Source organism: Acanthaster planci, linkage group LG18 (genome assembly GCF_054643075.1).
Source record: "Acanthaster planci isolate LZ-2023a linkage group LG18, COTS_SCS, whole genome shotgun sequence".
Lineage (NCBI taxonomy): Eukaryota > Metazoa > Echinodermata > Asteroidea > Valvatida > Acanthasteridae > Acanthaster > Acanthaster planci.
Window position 1 is genome coordinate 4,089,194 of NC_141794.1, and position 20,440 is coordinate 4,109,633.

A 20,440-nucleotide genomic window follows, 5' to 3' on the forward strand; every position below is an offset into this window, starting at 1 on the left:
AAATTATAAGTCGTTAATAATGGTACATCCTGCAGAACCACAGTCCTTCCTATAAGCAAGAAAGGATAGGTGAGATAATATAGTAAAGGGAAAGGAACACTATACTTCGGTTATCAGTTCATTTTTCCGAAACTTTGTTTCACGCTATAAATAGCCTATTACCCGAGTATGGACGTTCTAGTACGGGAGGGGCTATTTGCTTCACTGGTAATTTTTCATTTGAATGACTACTGACTTTAAGATCTGCTACCCGATAAAGCAATTTGCATTTGTGACGTAAACAAAAGTCTCCCCAACACATGGTCGCAATTTTCCTTTGCTCATCGCACTGTACATTCGCGATCTTTGCCTTGACTGCAAGGGCGATACTGGTATTAAAGCGTCTGCAAGAATGAGGTTGGGGTCAGACACTTTGAAGTTCAAGTTCACGTGAAAACACGAATCATGCACATAGAGGGTACTTTATTCACTGGAGTACGTTATTGGGCTTATATTAATATATTAATGCGTGCAGCGAGTCCATTGCATTTTGAAGCAGTAATTATAGGTCGATGACTACTTGTAGCCAGTCTGTTGACACGCTATATCAATGCATTGGTAATTGATGCATATAGGGTAATGGACATGCCAGCTCGCTATTCCTGTTTGATAGGGAAATAAGTCACGGAAACGACAGTTTCCAAACCACAGAGGTTGGCACATGTTGTTTACGTTACGGAAGATATGCGCAAAGACAATGATGACAATAAAGAGGTCCCATTATCTAATATCCAAAACATCGACAGAAGTTTGTGGTTTATCTTAGGATTGAATCTGGACAAGCAACCTTTTTGTTCCAGTTTGCGTCGTTGGTTGTGGAATATAAGTTATGCAATTGCAGCCCTATGTGAAAATGTGCACCTCATGCCGTGCCACTGGATGAAACCGTGACTTGGTTAACACGAAACAGGAACCCAATGGCAAACCATCTTTCCGTCCTGCTGCTACAGTTTCCGTGAAAAGACTCGTTTTCCGCGGTCCCTCTTGTGCTTATGAGGTTCCTGTTCGTCCTTCGACTGCAGTGACTGATTCAGGCAATCGCAAATGAAGTTTGGACTTAAATAGCGACACACACGAGGGCCTGCACGGATATAAAATTATGAGAAGTCATACTGGACACCAACAGTAAGTTGTTGGACTATTTCGATTCGGTTATAATCGTTGACACCCGTGTTCACATATAGATTGACCCCTTCACGCGTGACCAGTTATCAAAGAAGGTGGACTTGTTACAGAGAAATACTTGCTCACCAGGAAGGGACATATACGCTCAAGGTAAGCACAGTGCTGCTAAAATTCCACACACATTTTTAGTACGATAAAGATTGCTAGATAAATTTTATGTTTAACAATTGACGTAAATGCTAGCACCAGTTTTTTGGGGATTCTTTTTTTTTGGTTGCACATGCCAGCATTTTAAAGATACCGTTTCTGCGGTCTTGTGTGTCAGTGTTTTAGGTTCTGTTAAAACCTGTAAATAATCCGGGGCAGATCCAGGAGTTTTTCGAGGGGGGGAGTTCAGATTTCTTGTTTAAGTCTCATTTTTGCGGCTTATAGTTTCCTGTTTGTAACACTCATCTTGAACACATAAGAAGAATCTCTGGGATGATACATCGTCTTTTAAATTTATTTCAGCTATCTTGAGTATTTTGCAATTTTTATTACCTTTTGTCTCAGAGCGAGGGGGGGGGATCAACCACCCAACCGGATCTGCGCCTGAACTGAACCGAAAGTGTGTTCTAGTAATTATCTGACACTCTAGTTGACAAGAAGCAGGGTCATGGGAAACGAACTACCTTCAGCGTTTTGTCAAGAGCTTGTTCCTGCCACAGCTGTTCGCGCTGATGCGAAATCTGATTTTGGCAGGAATTTGAGCAATAAATTGATCAGAATGTTTTGATAGAAACTTACTCCTATCACAACTGATCGATGTAGGCCTAATGGCGGTAGGCAATTATGGCAGATCTCGAACTTGATCCACTAATATACGTTTTCCCCCTCGAACTTCCTCTCGATTGGTATATGTTAACCATACCCGAGGAAGACCTTGAAACTGCGGAAATCTTACACAGCGAAGCAACAGACAGTCACCCACATAGTTTTTCAGTGTTGTCAGTAGTCCAGGATATATTTCAGGATATATTACATGATCCGCGTTTTTGGCATACAAAAGCAACTGCAACTGCTAAGACTCATCCACTAATATGAAAGATATAAATATGTTAACACATTTCTGAACAGGCTATAGAAAGCTTGACAGAACTATAGTCAGGCCAATGTTACTGGAATTTGCTCGTAGTATTCGATTCAAGATGGCGGAATTAGCTACATATCTCCACTCCGAGACATCGACATTGTTTGCATAGCTAAAACGTGGCTTAAAGACAGTTGTGATTTAAATGAGCTCGTTTTCTCAACTGATTACGTCATCTTTAGGCGAGATCGACAAAACCTAGCCCGGAACTGTAACAAGGAGGTGGTGCAGTCCTCACCGTAATAAAAGCTCACTTGAAACCACGCCGTTTGGTCCACCTTCAACACCCTGGCATTGAACAGATTTGTTCTGAGATTTAAATAGTCCTCTTTGCAATATATCACTCGCCAAATGCAACGGCTGAATTTTGGGATTACTTGCAAACTCCCATTGATGACATCCATTCTGCTTGCCCTGACTATCAGGGTGTCATTTTAACAGGTGATTTCAATATAGACCTTGCACAGTAGACGGGAGACGTAAGATGTGGCGCAGTGAAGCAACAAAACTAGGGGGCAGATATTTACCTTTCTCTAGTGCCAACGACAGTTCATTTGAAATAAGACGCAACTACGTCCTCCGATGCTGAACAATTTGAAATTTATTCCTTTCACCTTATAATGAAAACAATAAAAGGAACGTTTATACAGCTGCTGCAAATTTGGGCCCTTAATGAAGGTACGGTTATTAATAAATTCGGGATATAAACATTTTATTTCAGCAGACAAATTTCAGAGAAAATTACTAGTAGTTTTTCAATTTTAGAAATTGAGCTTTTAGAGCTGTTACAAGCTGTAATCGATACAAAAAAATATTACTGGGCAAGTACTTTGTAATCAGCTCACATTTTTTGAAGTGAACAAAAATAAAAAGCCAAAAAAAACCCCCAAAAACAAAAGAAGGAAACTAGAAAAGTTAGACGTCGGTCAATAGAATGAGACGTCATACATCGTACACAATTCCTCAGCTTTTTGTATTTTTCTCAACACCCACCTCGGTAATTTACGAAATGTTTAATTAGAATTCTAATCGTGAAATGAACAGGTTATTGAACTGAATAGGTGCTTATAAATGATTATAAAGATGAACCAAGATATCGTCTGGAGCAGGATTTGAACCTGCATCAAGTAAGAAGTGGAGAAAGAATAAGGATCGCTTTAATGGAAGGAAAAGGTCTGGCTTTGTCCTATCCCATCTTTGTGTTTCTTATAAAAATATTCCGGGAGCCGGAAGCACGCTTTTAAAACGGAAAACATGTCGGTTCTATTTTCTGTCAATTCCATTGCATGTTAAGACATCCCTTTTAATTCAATTGTGCTGTTGGCAATCCAAATATTGCAGGCCTTCGTACGTTCATTTCAAGCAGCAATTTTATTAGGTTTTGTAATGGGTAGAAAAATCAGGTCTTCCTCATGCATGCATTCGAATCATGACTTCCGCGATGTTGATGCGGTAAAAACGCATTAAAGACGAGATAGGACTACCAGAACAGGCCACACAAGGCAGGGATATGAATAGGGGCAAGGAAACAATCAATGACAGCTAGAAAAAAAGCTGATAAACTTCAAAATAACAGCAAGATGACGGTCAAAATTCAGGGGTAAAATCGGTCGATTTTATTTTCCAATTCAGTCAGAGGTTATATAGTTGCACAAGAGCGTACCCTGTAATGCAGGTATAGTCAGCAGTGACCGACAGATGACCAAGGGTACTTTTGGAATTGGTGTTAATGTCGAGGACGATTTTTGCTTTTTCTAAACTTATATAATTTGTTTTACTGCTTCTTTGGTCATATCTTTTATTTGTCCTTGTTTGCACTAGAGTTTAGCGCCAGTGTTTGTTATAAAACAGGTGAGCGGCCTCATCGTGCATGACAAGTTTACTTACGTAATTGTTCGTGGTTTATATTTCTCTTTTTTACCCCTCATTTTTGAACAATAATTTTCTCTCAGACCCAGTATTCAACGTTTTAACGGTAAAAGCTTGGCATACACAGCAAGAACCAATAACAGGGATGCAGCCAAGTGTGGCGTAATACTGACATCAAATTACATGAAATTACAGGTCAATTGACATCATATTTAAAATCACCATTACATTATTTCCAATGCATCTCATCAAATTTTAGAGTGGCAGAATATTTGTAAAAAATGCAAAGATTCTAATCTTCCCTTCTCACGTTTCTCGTAGGTCAAATAAAATTTTACAAATTTAACGAACTTTTACGTGACATGTCTAACCGATGAAAGTCATCCAACTGTAGGTTTTCGCCGGGAGAGATTTTCATGTTTACGGTTTCCCTGCTTTATTTGAATCCATCGTTCAACGCATATGTGGGCTTTTTTGGACAAATGCAGACACCAACTATTACAGATTTGCTGATAACAGGTACAACTGTCGCAAAATGGTCAAACTGGTCATTGAGTGCAAACTGACGCGTGACGTGAAAATCCCACAATTTCAGGCTTGCAATGTGCAAAGTAAATGCTACATTTTAAGGCCCTGTATTACATTTATTGTGTTTATGCTTTTTTGCAGTTGAAGTGATTGTGTACGGCTGTAGAGTAAACAAACAAAACCCCACTTGTCTTCTTTTTTCTCTCTCTCCAGGGTATTAGACATGAAGCTGCTGTACCTGCTGCTAGTCATCACGTGCATGGCGCCACAGCTATCAACGCAAATGCGAAATAATGGTATATATATGTTTTATTTATGGCCTATCTATTTGTACACAGATTTCCAAACACAAACTCTTTTCACATGCTGTTCAATTCTGTTTTGAAATAGCAATAGTGGTAGAGGAAGAAAGAAGGACAAATAAAGACCCAAAAAGTCTGGTTGATCCATGCACAAAAAGCATTTCACTGCGACATGAAATTGTGCCAAGTAACAGTTACCCGTGATCCTGCGTGGAACTCAGCCAAAGATGGACATTACTAAATAATAAATGATGAGGGCTTGTGCCATGTTCCAAATAAGACCGGGTTATTTAGCGTCCGTTAAAGCTAAAGCCTAAACCTCAAGCCTTAACTCTCGAAACACAGGGTACATAGTTTTCGCAATACCAAAGTGGCTAATAACGCTAGAACATCTCGTCTCCATGCACATTTTTCTACAAGGAGTAATCACTGGTGCCCGTCTGTTACCACTGGCTGGCCAACCAAGCTCTGGTCGCTTGCAAGTACAAATTAACGGCGAATCGTGGCGAGACGTATGCGATAAAGGTTGGGGAGACCGAGATGGTGAAGTGGTCTGTCTGGAGCTGGGATTCGAGGGGCTTTCCCGAACAATGAAAGGCCTTCGCATCGTTAACAGGAGTTCAAATTCGGTAGACGATTTCAAATGCAGAGGGAGTGAGTACTAGATTTCCCGTATTGTATAACTTTGGTAAAAAGGGTAAATCTCTTTAAGAAAATCATGAGATTTATTCCAGTGTCTTTCCCTGCTCTAATTCAAAAGAGAAGAATCAGTTTCCTTTCTCGAGTTTGCTCAAAATCCATAAACCGTGTTAATGCTATCCGTGGCACGAACTTCGAGATAAATCCTCCAGTCCTTTTTACTCCTGAACTCTGCTCGCAAGGTCCACCGTTAGACCTATGTCGGTCGTGTTTCCGTTTCTGCAGATGAGGTGGCACTCTCAGACTGTAGCCACAAACAATCAAACGGCAGATGCAGAGACACCAAAGGAGCCGGAGTGACTTGTATCCGTGAGTATCATCCAATAAATCAGCCTGAATTGTTCTTATTGCCAATTGTATCCCCTTCAACGGGTTTATTGTATAACTACGCCCATGTATACTTCATTGGAAAATATGCTACGATTAGGGCTAATTATAAGCTAAGTCGCTTTCAGCAGAAAGCTTGATCCTCATTGGTTGAAAAGAGCCAAGTTGGTAAGAAGTGTTCATTTTGTTGGTAGCTATGCGGCAGCAGTGCATAGTTGTGCGTGAACCAGAGTAGTGCAGTTCCCTCCAAAGGAGCCTCTGTTACTAGTAAAACGTCACCCTCCGTTGGTCACACTCGGACGGATTGGGAGACCAGATTCACAGGCAATTACAAGGGGTGACATCACACATGGTTGTGGGCAAGTGATACACGCCCAAAGCATGCCTCTCCAACCAATTAATGCACGCGTGCGTCAAGCTTATAGAGTACGCACTCGCGCACGAGCTTGACGCCACCGCAGTAATAACGTCTCTTGAGATCAGTCAGGGGGCAGGGGGTTAAACTCCAGTTTTTAGTGTAGTCTTGACAGATTAATGAGTCATATCTTTTCACAAAAATGAAGCATTATGCAAAACTTTTGCTTGAAGTATGTTACATCTAATTTTCTTGTCCTGCCTTCGGCTTCGCAATGCATTTTTTCTTTTTTGTCAGATTCTTCAACCACAGAGTCGCCCAAGGACTCTCAAATACTAACAATTTCAGGGCAGTCAACAGAAGACAGAACCACGCATCAGAGAGCAACATCGGTAGAATCAGGCCACAACACGCTCCGTGTCGCCTCTACCACCAAGCTGACGGAGCCAGGGAAGAGATTAACCACTGGCAGAGGGATGGTGAGTCCTGAGCAGACGACGGTGGGACCAGTTACCAACCTGGTAACTGGCAGAGTCCAGACCTTTACTGAGGGAACCCAGAGACCCATACTGACGCAGTTGATCGACCACGGACATGGCACGACAGCGGAAGCCGCGACCAATGCTGGTGGATTAGAAACGCAATATAGATCACATTTAGGTAAGTGTAACAGTAAGACCTTGCAATGATATCGTGGTCATTCATTTTTTTCAAATTATGTGTGCCCTCTTTACGATCAAAAGATCAACAGTCTCAATCGTATAATTCCACGTATCTGAATCTAGCAAATGCTTCGTTCACAGCGCCATCAATGGGAGGGATGGGACCATAGAGACGGTTTAATCTGTATATATCTGAAAAGAGAGACCTGTATCGCTCTTGACCGATATTCCATAGCAATTTGACTTGATGTATTTTAAACCTTTTTTGGTTCTTTTTTTTTCCAGGAAAATACATTGGACTAGCATTAGGATGTATCCTGTTCATCGTATGTGCATGTTTCATTGTCTTCTGTCTTCTCAAAAGGTACAATGAAGGATAAGATTTGATGTTTTACTGATTGTTTTTCAAAGAAAACCCCGTAATTTCTAACTGAATAGGGCACATTACATCGCAAAATTAAGGCTCCGCCACACAACGCATTCAATGCTTATGCCTTTCACAGTGGTCCTTCTGATTCACCATAAGAGCCCCCTGAAACATATTGAAGTCCATGCCCCATGCTTCGGATCGGAATTCAGTTTAAACATAGACCAATGGACTGATGCCTAGTGCATGTAAAATCCCAAATCATTTCGACCCGACGCTTTCACGAAATGGCGCAGGAGATCATATAATTCTTGGAAGGGGTGAAAACTCGGAAAAGGCCTCCTTAAATTCAGTCAAAACTTTGCCGATGAACATGTAGGGCACTTTTCCTCAGATTTCTTTGAATGTGTATTTTTCTTGTCTTTGTATTTCCAGACACCCAAGAGGAAAACACAACGGGTCTACAGCCGCTTCACAGCCGTCAGGGGGCTTCGAACAAAACAGTGCCGTTTATGAAAATGCACAGGGCTTGAAGCCCCTTATGATGGAAGAACGTGATAACGCACAAGCTGGGTACATGGTTCCCAGCCAAACAAAGGGTTCAGCAGACGATGTTTACTTCACCGTGGAGGAAGCGGTAAACGCACGATACGCTAGCGGTGTAGATGACGAAACCGAAAGAGATTACGTTGTGCCTATTTCACCACCAACCACAAATTCGGGTGAACACCAGGCGTCAAATCCATCAGGGCCGACCGATGAGACTGTCGGGAAAACCGACAGTCCATATTACCTAGAACTTCTCAGTGGAGAGATAGAACCACAGAAAGGGTCAACGACATCGAAGAAGGGCACTGAAAAAGCACTGTATTTTACTCTGGAACCAGCCAAAGATGTGGATGAAACAAATGAAGGGTTGAGCAGCAGTGCAGACTATTTCACCGTTGAAGACAAGGGCGACTTGGCAGGTAACGGGCAGTACACTACGGGAGTGGTTGAGGAGAAAGCCACGCCATCGGCGGTTGATAAGCCGTCACGAACGGGCTCCACAGCAGCCGCAAAGGGGGAACTGGGGAACCTAAACGTTTCGAATCCTCTCGTGTACATGTACGCAGACACGCCTCGGCTGCGCGCCCCTGAAACCGGCACCGACCAGCCACCCAACGCCGACTATTTCGTGATCGAGGAACGAGACAACTCAATGGGCGCCCCAGTCTACAACGCAAGCGAGCCACGTCCCCCCACCAAGGAAACTGAGATAAAGAACGGTCGGCTGGCGACAGGGATTACGGAGAACGAATACGCCTACGCAGACCCATCAGAGCTCTAAAGGCACCTTTCCATATATTTGCGTCAACTTTTGCACCTAGGGTTGCGTACCTGTCAAATCGCTTCCGAGGTGATTTTGAATGCCAAACGCAACGCCCACGTGTTTTGTTAAGGGGAGTCGATATTTATGCAACTCACCCCTACAAAACGTACATACGTAAGGGCGCCCTTAGTCGACCGGTTGGACTGGAGAAATCGCAGTATTTACGATTTGATAAATTCCACAAATTTAGGGAAAAATCAAACTTAAACATGAGTGACTGACGTTCTTCAAAAAAACATTTATAAAATACAAGCTCCTCATTTCAAGAACAAAAGACTACAGAGTACGGAAGTTAATGCTCAAAATGACGTCACACTTCTGTACTCTTCAGAATACCGAAGTGGATATGTCATGCGCACAGTATTATGCGTTTAAAAGTGCGTTAGCGTGAGAACCAGGGCGTGAACCAACACGCCCGCGTAATCCATTCGTTTGCACTACACTTTCTAGTTCAGAATGACGTCACACTTCAGCACTCTATAGACGAACGAGTCATACACGAGTAGTTATGATCAGGGCCACGGTGGTGGTTGCGGGACAACTTCTTCCGAGTGAAGAAAAGACGAAACGGAAGTTGAGAAAGCGTCTTACCAATGTTTTAAATCATAATATCAGTACGTGCTTGGCCATTCTCATGTTTGCGTTTAAGAACGGCTCAGTAGACTGAACACAACTATTTCCAGCGTTCGTTCTCCTGAGCAAGGTCTTAAACGTTAGTTTAAGACCGGCCAAGCACATATTTATTTCCATTATTAATACCTTTTTATTTAGAGAGTCAAAAGGAGTCAACATATGATGGACTTTCGACGATTTTGTTATTAAACTTTTACTTTCATTTTCCCGAACACCCCCATCCATTTTTATGGTGTATTCCTTTTGAAAGTTGTACAAGAGAATCCACTTCGATAAACCTGGCGCACGTGCGGCGTGTTGGGTGCACACAGACTACTGACCAATCAGACCCGATTAACAGTCTCTTATCCATTGATCTCCATTATAATGGAGATCAGAGCCCGTATCTATGCCCGTATCCATGTGCCAGCAGGTGAGTTACGAAGCGGGCATTTTCAAATGTTAATACACAGTCACCTGACAGGTTTCGACCAATAGGAATAGAAAAACTGTCCCAGGTATTTATGAAATTATTTTCATTACAGTCCCACCTTACTAAGCTTGCATAAGGGTAATACGAGTGTTTATGCTATGCACATCGCTGCTATGTTCAACAGTAATATGAGGAAATATTCCACTTATTTCCACAAATACTCTTCTTTGAGGAAAACACTTTAAAATTGGCAGATTTGTTTGTAAATAGTAAAATCATAGGTTATTTTACATTCAACATTAACCAATAAATAAAAGGCACCAATGCCAATGATAAAAAATCTGGCTCTTCACACAAAACGTGCATCATATTTTGTCTTATTAGACTAGACTTCTTCATAATACATGTATATGGAAGTGCCGTTAATTGTTCTTCCTATTGTAGGCGTCGTTTGCTGGAGTCGTTTCTTGATTGGGATTGCCGCAGCTCCAACCGCAGAAAGGAGAAATACACCGGTGATGACGAGCAGGCTTACGGTATAGTCTCCCGTCAAATCGTAAAGGCCGCCTGAAAAAGCATGCAAAAATGAAAGCAAATATGAAAATGCAAATGTGTTACAGTAAGCGTTGGTGTTGGCTGCGTATGGTTTACTATACCAAGTGCGGTTGGGGACAGAACGCCGGTATAGACTGGGTTTGGCGGGGTGAGGGTAAGCTAAGGTCAGCTGAAGTACTCAGGCTGGGCTGGGCGGGTGAATTAAGTTACGGGTTACGGATGGTTTGGGATCGGTGGGATTAGATTGTATTGGGTTAGGTTTGCAGGTTGGAAAGGAGTGGATTTGGCCAGGTTGAGTTTAATTGGATTAGTTTGGACTGCACGAGTTGGATAACGCGAGGTGGGGTCAGGTTAAGGACGATAGGCTGGGCTGGATTGGGCTTTACTGTGCTGAACTGGACTGAATTGGGTGGCATGGGTGGGATTTAATTGGAACGGACTGGGCAAGGTTAGGTAGGGTTGGGCTCATGAGTGGGTCTGGGCTTGACTAAACGAGGCTGGGCTTGATCGACTTGGCGAGAATGAGCTAGATCAGTCTAAATGGTCCGGCCGGTTGCCTATTATTATGCGTCGTGTAATCTTCTCACCGGACAACGGCGCACCAATGAACACCCCGAAGCCCCACGGCATGAGTACCAGTGTGGAGACAGCATCTGCCCCGTACTCTCCAAAGATCTCCATCGCAGCGGCTAGTGGCATGCCGTACGACCCAGCGCGGAAGAATCCCAGAACTTGGAAAAAAATACAGCAGTCTTTAAAGTCAAACATTACCTTAATTTCCTTTGCAAACATTCTGGTCAACAGTCAAAGCGGCAAAATGGGTAAAATGTCACTCTTTGAATGTAAGATATCAGGCCGAATTCCAGCCAAAAAACCCTCAACGGGGATTATGCAAGAAAGCCTGTCCACGGAGCTGAAAACATTTTCAAGGGCAGTAAAAGGTTGCAGAGGGGGCAAACCTTCGACCAAAAAAAGGCCTAAACTCACCTAAAAGCAGCACAGTGCACTAAACTCTACTTCACGTTTTTGCATAGGAAAGCAGACGTTACTGGGTGCAGAATGTAAGTGATTATAAACATGTTTGAAAACACCTACACTATGACTGTTCTGTTTTTAAACGAAAACATCTTGCAAAACAAATCAGCTCAACACAGTGTCCACTTCTTCCTTTATTTCTGAGGCTTAATATTTTCGACGTATTCTTAACAAGACGTCGTTTCCATGTGAAAACGCGCTACCTTTTGTTTCTGCATTGATTCGCAAGGTAGATTTGGATCTCCCAACTTACAAAATGAAACGGCCAACATGGAGGGTAGCGCACTCAGCAGGGTCATCAGTCCGGAGGCGAGGCCTCCCAAGACGGAGCCCGCCAGCACAACGTAAAGCTTCAGGCAAGGCAGGTGGTCGCCGACGAGGGACAGGCCGGCTTTACCCACAATCTCCCCCACTGCAAACAGGGCAATGGCAAGGGAAATGTTCTCGCGGGTGAAACGAAGATCGTGCTCCATGAAGCTCGCCTACACGGGGATGAAAATGAGGTGTAACGTTAAAAGGAAAACGTCATCGTTCATCTCTGTTCTATTTTACAGAACAACATTTTGAATGGGGGATTTTTTCTGGGGAGACTGACTACATGGTTTTGTCCTAGCTCTTAAGAAAACAAAGCTGCTTCCAATCTTCGAATAAGCCATTTGCGAGTTGAATTTGAATAAAATCTGGTGCACTGAGTTATCTGACTGCACATAAACATAACGATTTGAATTCCTCAGACTAAAGACACTGTTGCCATACTTCGTGATTCGGGGCAAGCTTTTGCATAGCGACCACCATTTCTGGAATGGACTGGTTCCTTTGCGTCTTTCTTATCCATTAAGAACAGTGTAGGCCTATTGTTACAAGGCGTCTCTTATGTCACTAAGCAAAAGCTTGCCCCGAATCACGAGGTATAGCAACAGTGGTTTTAGTAAAGAGAAATCAAATTGTTATGTTCATGTGAGTTTAAAAAACTCATTGTACCAGATTTGGGTCAAAGCTAACCCGCAAAAGGCTCTGAGGCACTGAGGGAGGGGGGTTGTAATGGCAGTGGTGGACAAGCGAAATCATGCCATCCTACCTTGAGGCTGGTTCAACCTAGCCTGTGGGAGTATAGGCGAAAGCGAAGCGAATTTGACGTCCCGACAACTTAGTGGCGAAATTTCACTCGAGTTGGAATGTATTCAACTTTTGCGAATTCGCAACACAAACATTTTGATCTGCCCTGCCTTCACAAATTCGCATTCGCACGAAGTATAAACCGGTCCTTAGATGTACTTTTATGTGGCCAAAGTAAGTAACGTAGGCACTTCGTTGCCTTTGCTGTTTTTTATACATTGCTCCAACTTGCTTGCTCTACGTACTGTATAACATACATGTACATGTAGGTTACCGGTCGTTGTGTTTTGTCCCCTGCTTTCGGCAAATGAAATCAGACTGACATGAGACTGACGGTTACAGCCAAAAGGACCAACTCACATAGCTGACTACAATGAAAGACCATCCGAGATTGCCCAGCGTTAGGCAGAGCACCCAAAGCCACGTGTCCACACGCAGCAAGATCCTGCCGAGCCCAAGTAGTTTTGGGCTTTGCCGACAATCGGTCTCAGTGACAGTCTCGGGCTCCAGGGCCGCTTCCGTTTCCTTCGCAGGAGTCTCGCTCAACTCCAGATGGCCATCCTTCGCGTCGCCTGTCGTCGGCGCGGCCGTCTGCGCTGGCAGCGTGATGAAAGCACCGTGCACGAGACTGACCAGCAAGTTGCCCACACCGATTATTATGAGGGTTTTGCGCCAGCTGTACGCCGCTATGAGCGCGTTCATTACGGGAGCAAATACGAGCATACCTTTGTCGAAAAGATGAAAAAAGAGCACATAGTCATAATTATACAATTGTTGGATGGAATTTAGCAATGTTTCAATTCTGATTCAGAACATGGGCTAAAAGAGGGTAAGAATTTGACAGACAGTCTTTCTGTCAACGTTCAAAGCATTTTACTCTTGTACCCGTGAACCAACTCGCCCCCTGTAGATTATTACGATTGTAATGCATCAGCAACATACACAAGTTTGATGTGTAATCTATTCCCAAAGAAACTTTAGTGACACAAGGCAAAAAGAGTATGCCTTTATGATTTCGCTGCATGACAGGACATAAAAATTGATAATTCGACCTTGCACTTTATATAGCAAACGCGTTCCAGAGGCCACCTGTTTTCCCCATCTGAAAGTACATTGATAATCATGAATTATTAACTTCCTTTTTCAAACCCTTACTCACAGACTGAAGTTACTATTTGTCTTATCAGCCGATGACCCGTCTAAAAGCGCGGGACACCCCTGACAGGTCAACAAAACCTTAACGTGCAGAGCCAGCTGGCACACTCTTACCCCCCATACACACACAGCCGAGCAGAAAATATTAAATTTAAAAGACCTTACTTGAACATAGGGTGGAGTCTGGTTCGAAATTTCACTTCACCTGATGACTTGAAAGGAGTAAGGATTTTTTTCAACTGAGAAAATCTCCCAACACAGACCTTTCTTGACTTGGCCTAAACCGTTTTCATGTCTACCGGGGCGCAGGTCAAAAATCACAGACAACATTTGTCCCGTTACACAATGTCGCATTCACAGCCCTCAAAGGTATTATTTTAGATGTTTGTTTGTGTGCGATAGCTAATTAAAGAGAGTATACACACAAGCAGGCCTTACCGATGGATGGTCCTAGGAGGGCCAGGGCCGTGGCGCGCGAGCAGTTCTCCCCAGGGAACCACTCCAACAGCACGGAACAGACCGACTGGAAGACGAAATTGGTCCCCAGGCCGACCAGCAGGCCGAAGGTTAAGAAGGTGTAGCCCAGGGCCGGCATGAAGGCGGTCAAGATGAAACCCCCGCAGTACAGGACTGAGCCGAGGAGATTGGTCGGGCGGTGGCCGAGGTACCGTATCAGCAGAACTGAGACGGGGCTGCCAGAGCAGAGTAGGCCGTTGGCAATCGACCCGACCCAACCTTGGGGGTGGGGGGGGGGAGAGAAATATAAATCAACTGTAATCCCCGTTTTGAAATGTTGAATTCCAAAAGCAGCTTCCCCAGTGGATTGGATGGATCGGACTTTAAAGTTCCTAAAGTAAATGCACGTTAAAATCGCCCCAGTTATTTGTCTGATGGAAAATGGTGATGGACAAAAGAATAACAAAGAGATTAATGAATTGTGACGAAGCAATAGTCGAATTGAGTTTTCATTTCTTTTTTTTGTCAACGAAGACATGTTGATACTATATATATAGGTGAATTTTGAATATGAAGGTGTGTCTGTCATCTACAATACAGGTCTGCCAACTGTATTGTAGACGACAGACACACCTTCATATTCAAAATTACCCAGTCAAAGCAATGGCATTCCTAGATCTTGAGTGGGGGCGGAAATTGAGTTTTCTTCCTTTTTTTGTTTTTGAATGTCCGTCCACTTTTCCAATTCAAAAAGAATCCTCACCCACCCCGAAGTGTCGTTGTACAGATTATTTTAAAAATGGTGCTTTTAATATGCATGTGGTGAAAAACAATGGGGACATGTCTTCCGACCAAAACTCGTCCTCCGATGTTCAGCCCTGGCAGACTTTAAGGCCTGATGTAAGTGCCAGAAGTGGAATATTTCATTTTAGCTGGAATGGAAACTGAGAAATTCTTGCTTTGAAAACAAGTTTAAAATTGGCTCTCGGTACGTAACACCTGCAACGGGAATAAAACCTTTTGAAATGCCAGAGGGACCAAGACATTCCAAAAGGACTTACCAGTCAGCGCTGCGCTGCTCTTGAATTCTTGGAGGAAACTGAGGAACAGGATGCTGTAGTTGAATGCCGTCCCCAGGGCCAGCGCCATTTGCACTAAGGCTATGTAGACGATGATCCATCCCCACCATCTCTGAAGACAGGAACATAGTAGTAACGGCCTTAACCCGCCCATGGTCCATAAGCCCCGAGCTTGACCAAGTGCAACAGTTACGGTCGCATCGCTGGTAGCGATTTGCTACCAACAAAACCTATACTTCCAACCAATATGCCTCTTTTCAATCGATGGCGGGGGGGGGGTACTTCTGCTCAAGGTGGATAATGATGATCGACTCCCAGTTCCACGCGAGGTATCATGCAGTTTAACTGCTCTTTGCGTCTTAGTCCTGCCAGACGCTGGTCCTTCACACACCGCTGACAGGCCTACATCTTGCAAGTGCCAGCTCTATGATGACTGACTATGATGACATGTAATTGAATAGAAACAGCTGTCTTGAGACTAGCTAGCTTCAAAACTAACGGTGCTGACTCAGTGGCTTTGACGCCTCTTGGCGTCACCGCCTTGAGAACATTTCAAGCCAAGATCTTCTTAAGAAAGATTCACAAGAGCTGATGAAAAAATGCCAATATTTTAAGCCTTGGACAGTAATTTGCCTCTTGAATCCTTCATTCTAAGAGTATCAGACATGGAAATAGTTGATCTAAATTTGTACTCAGTTTAGATAAGAAGAACATAATACAAAATATGCCCTCGTCCAGACAAGGGAGGTACGCCAGCACCACCCGGCATACCAAACTAGACCTAGCGGAAGTTCAATGAAAAGCGCGCTCACGGGAAAAATGAAACATAAACTGTGTTTTAAAAACAAGGCAATCGGTGGGTATATACGTACCCTAAAGGCCTTGTGCATATGCAGATATAAATGTAACTTTTTTGCATGGCATGGTATTTTGCCATTGCAGGCGCGATGAAACATGCACCCGAATTATTCAACAGTATTTTTTAAGTCTCAGTGTTCAGTGTAAAATGATGAGCGCGTGTCCCCGTCCAGCACGCTGCTTGTGCGAAGGACCCGTAGCCCATGCATCAAATTGAATATGCTACGCCACGAAATCAGGTCCGTTTGCCAAGCGTAATTATGTGGCTCATTGCCGCGGGGGGGGGGGGCGTTATTTTTGGCGCAGCTTACGCTAAGCCACCGATTTTTCATTTGGGAGTCCAAATAGGGTACGTTCAGACAAAGTGACAAACAGGGGTTGATCTGAAAATATCAAATTACCCCTCTGTTTGAACGCTGTAATCCACCTGAAGTGGCGTTAGTTGTTTCATTTGACCCTTCAAGCTGCGATAACAGATTAGGTCTATAGCTGCCTGACCAGCATCAGAGGAAAGGTAAACAAAACAGAAGTAAATGGGAATATTTATAACCCTCGAATGATGGGTCCCATTCTCGACTATACATCATCAGTGGATGGAAGGGGGTACCCGGGTGGACCTGTATCACGTCTTGTGCCGCAAACTTGAATGACAGAAATCTGTCTCATTGTTACTCGCATCATATTTGGCCAAAATCAGCTCTAAAGTTATGATTTTATTGACTTGTGATACAGCTGGCCTTTTCAACCTTTTAAAATCTCTTCTGATGTAGGCACCATTGTACAGGAATGGAACCAGTGGAAACAATTTCAACCGTTAAGTCACATCTAAAAGCTGCAACACGGTCGCACGACGCATGTGTAAGGACAAAAATGGCCCCACAGGCTTCAATACGTGGACATCCCACACGATTGCAGTTGCTACGTAGGTTTACAAGAGGCCATACAACAGGAGGAAGACGTACTTAATGCGGCACTAGGGAGGTTTCAGCATCAGGAATAACAGCTCTAAATTGTGAACTCCAGACCACTTAAACACCCGCCCCCGGGCAAAGTCTACTGATTAGAACGACCATAACCACTGAAGTTCCTCCCCCACGGCCGATAATGTTTTATTCGATGAATTACCAAATAATCGAACATTGATTTTGATAGGTCACACTGCCTTAGAGATTTAAAGGGTCAATACGTGGATTTTTTTTCTCACTAGACACAAATTTTGACATTTGAAACATTGTACTCTTCCAAAAATTAATATACGAAAACTATTTGACATCTCCGATCTTTCTGGTAAATTGTATTGAAATACATGCAATTTCTGTAATTTTCAGACAGTGTCTCTGTTGTGAATCCATAAGACAATTAGAAATAATAGTAACTGTAATGGGGTTCTGTTAAGAACTGAAATAACTGTGCAAATCATGAAAGAATAAGACGGCAGAATACCCAAGATTCTATCAAATTTCAGTGCTGACATAGCTGTAACACCGAGGTTCCTAAGGTGGAAAGCTTGCGGTAGGCACTATGCAAGGATACGATCTCTTTTTGTGAGTCTGGTTCTGAAAAGACCGTGAGGAACTCAAAGGTTTCTGTCCGTCGTCAGGAGACTGAGGTTCCTGTTTTCGATGAAATCGCACTTTTGCTCCTAAATTTTATTAGCATAAAACCGCACCCCCAGCCCTTATAGGCCTAGAGCCTTCAAGTTCACGATGGACCCTTTAAATTTTAACGTTGAGTGGGTTGTCAATGGAATTCAGTTGGAGCTTTCGCTTCTAACACCTATCACAATGGTTCTACATTCCCAACCAGGCTGGCATCGTGGGTTTGGGTTTCGAGGCCTCTCCAAAAAGGGGTAACTTTCCTGGGAATCTCGTACGGGGTTTCCTCCACGTTTTTGAAACTGAACGTTATTGTCATTTTTATAAAACGTTTCCCAGGTGCATGTTCCTATCCTGTACACAGGCCCCGAGTGTAAAATGTCAAAGGCTAGCAGACAAAGAGCAGGGTCATGGTGTTATTGATGAACATCATACAACTGCTACGGGTGCTTTTCTATTGGCAGGTCGACACTGAGTACTAAGGAAAGCACCAAATGCCTTAACGGCTACATGTATGTGCAGTCTTCTAAGGGTGCACTGAACTAATTCAAGCTCCATTGAAAATAGTGTAAAATCAACCAAGTTTGGAGCCCCATGGCAGGCAACTGAAGTCCCTGAGGCCTCTCAAACAAAAATCAATGTGTTGTTTGGTCCTTCAGATTTCATTTGATTTTCAATTTTTAGTAGGTTAAACCAATGAATTTTTCAATCCGCCCAAAACAAACTCACCCCCCAAAAAGTGAATGTTAGCAAGCCCTCCCAGCGGCCATTTTTCAAATGACATCCCCACCTTCCTGGAGCTCTTCTGACTAATTTTCAATCCCATTTTTGTTTGCTTTGCCCCCAGATGGGTGCCCCTGAATCTACAGAGATGATCCTGGGCCATACTGACACAGTTCCGCCATTTCATGGCCCAAACAGACCCCTCTTTTCGAAACAATCTCTGGGGGTACTTTTTGTGCGCCTCGGCCTGGCGGAGACAGAATTTTCCTTGAATTGGGACACTGCACCCCTAATTCTCGGATGGTCTTTCATCTGAATTTTCAGCAGGGAATTCAGCCTACCAAAGTGACGAACTGATGCAAGATCAATGTCTCGGTGCCATAATTCACGCTTCGTCATGCGTTGCTTGTGAGTGGAAAGAGACAATTCAATTTTTGTTCTTTTATTTGCATAGGCCGATATATCACTCACCGAAATACACGTACTGGACCAGTTATGTGAAATTACTTCTCGGAGACATGTCAAACAGAAAGACGATCATGGTCTGAAGATAGTGGTATCCACAAGAACTGAAGAGCTTCCGAGTCCGCTGGAGTTGAAAATTGCATTGATTTGCCAGAGTGTTCATTCCTTTCGCAAGCATGGAATGCAAAAGAATGTACACATGTACTGCAGCATGACCGCAGCGCAGTGATTACAAGGATAACCCCCTCGTTCTATTTGCGCTGTGAGCACAGCATTCAGTGCGTGACCTCGTTTGGAATAATTAATGAGCTGGCGACGACGCTTGGACTATTTCGGTGATCCTGAAAACAAAAAATAGTTTAAAATCTGTTGATGCCTTGGTGTGTTTTCTAAATTCATTATTCCAAACACGCGTGTGCACAACTACTTGCGTCACGGTAGCATGAATGATCATCACATTCAACATGTGCAAGCCGAAAACGAATGGCAAAAAAACAAATCTTGCTCGCGAAAAGTGTCAGAAAAATAATGGAAAACACGTGGCCACATGCTAGATTATTTTTCTAAATTAATGAAAGCTCATTACTCTACTTATCCATGTGTAGCGACGATTTTTGTTATTATAATTTTTTACCCAAGTAAGGGCGCAAAAGTTCATATTGTTACCCCCCAAAATCAGAGTGGGATCTTATACTCGATAGTCAAATGAACCAAATTTTGCCAAAAATTAACATTATTTCAGCAAAATTTACATCATTCGATACTTCAAAGGCCATATGTATGTTTAGCTGGCGTCGGCTAAATTTAACCGACAAAAGACAGTTTGTTGGCTTTGATTTGTTTTAACACAAGAATCTGCGGAATTATACGAGATGTGAATAAAGGCTATTCCCCTTATGGCTCATTGTTTCGCAGCCAACTTGTTCCTTCATTTCCACTATGTATAGCTTCCAAAACTTCTGGCAAGGAAATGTTCTTCCTTTAACCTGATTCGAAGCAGAAACGTCAAGGAAACGATGTATCTCGTGTATTTTGTTTAAAATTTTCAACGTGTTTAACGTGAGCCTGTTTCACGTTTGCCGCGGCCTAGTGCAACCGCACTTTCTCTTGTAAATGGTCCTTCTTCTCCATTATGAAATTGTGATCATATAGGCCTACAAATTACTTACGCTGACTTGATACCAGATACCATACGCAGTAAATGAACGCTGATTGAAAGAACAGCCAGGCACCAGATAATTTTCATTAGCATACGTGTTCAAAAATCGTGGAAGTGCAAAATAATCTAAAAAGCAGGTTGACAAAGCAAGTAATTAACCGTTTGGAGGCACTGTTCGATGGGGAGACTAGTCGTTCCCAGACAGCCTGTGAACAGAGTTATCTCATCGACTTAAGTGGGCGCATGAGTGCCCCTACACCTAGTCAACTTCGACCTTTGCGGCATTCCGGCGTGCGGCACTGATTTTATTTATAGGCCTACTAGATCATCAAGACGTCAATGCCAAAATGTTTGCAACGAACTAAATCGAAATAATAAGTAATATTTTTTTTCCAATTACACTACAATTTCCGGATTTGCACAAT

General features: G+C 43.1%; 2 protein-coding genes across 2 annotated transcripts; one reads left to right on the forward strand and one right to left on the reverse strand.

Moving 5' to 3' along the window:
- The first annotated feature begins 18 nt into the window (after window positions 1–18).
- LOC110980370 (uncharacterized) lies at window positions 19–9,474 on the forward strand. Its single transcript, XM_022236993.2, has 7 exons — window positions 19–1,314; window positions 4,904–4,986; window positions 5,413–5,646; window positions 5,917–6,000; window positions 6,671–7,033; window positions 7,321–7,399; window positions 7,838–9,474. The coding sequence occupies exons 2-7, from the start codon at window positions 4,914–4,916 to the stop codon at window positions 8,730–8,732; spliced, it is 1,728 nt and encodes a 575-aa protein (XP_022092685.2). The 5' UTR covers window positions 19–1,314; window positions 4,904–4,913; the 3' UTR covers window positions 8,733–9,474.
- LOC110980379 (monocarboxylate transporter 13-like) lies at window positions 9,371–19,096 on the reverse strand. The gene is made up of 7 exons (XM_022237005.2): window positions 18,863–19,096; window positions 15,198–15,652; window positions 14,119–14,415; window positions 12,886–13,250; window positions 11,663–11,891; window positions 10,962–11,105; window positions 9,371–10,386 (listed from the first exon to the last, which is right to left on the reverse strand). Exons 2-7 carry the CDS (start codon window positions 15,367–15,369, stop codon window positions 10,205–10,207), a joined length of 1,389 nt encoding a protein of 462 aa, XP_022092697.2. The 5' UTR covers window positions 15,370–15,652; window positions 18,863–19,096; the 3' UTR covers window positions 9,371–10,204.
- Window positions 19,097–20,440: the final 1,344 nt, after the last annotated feature.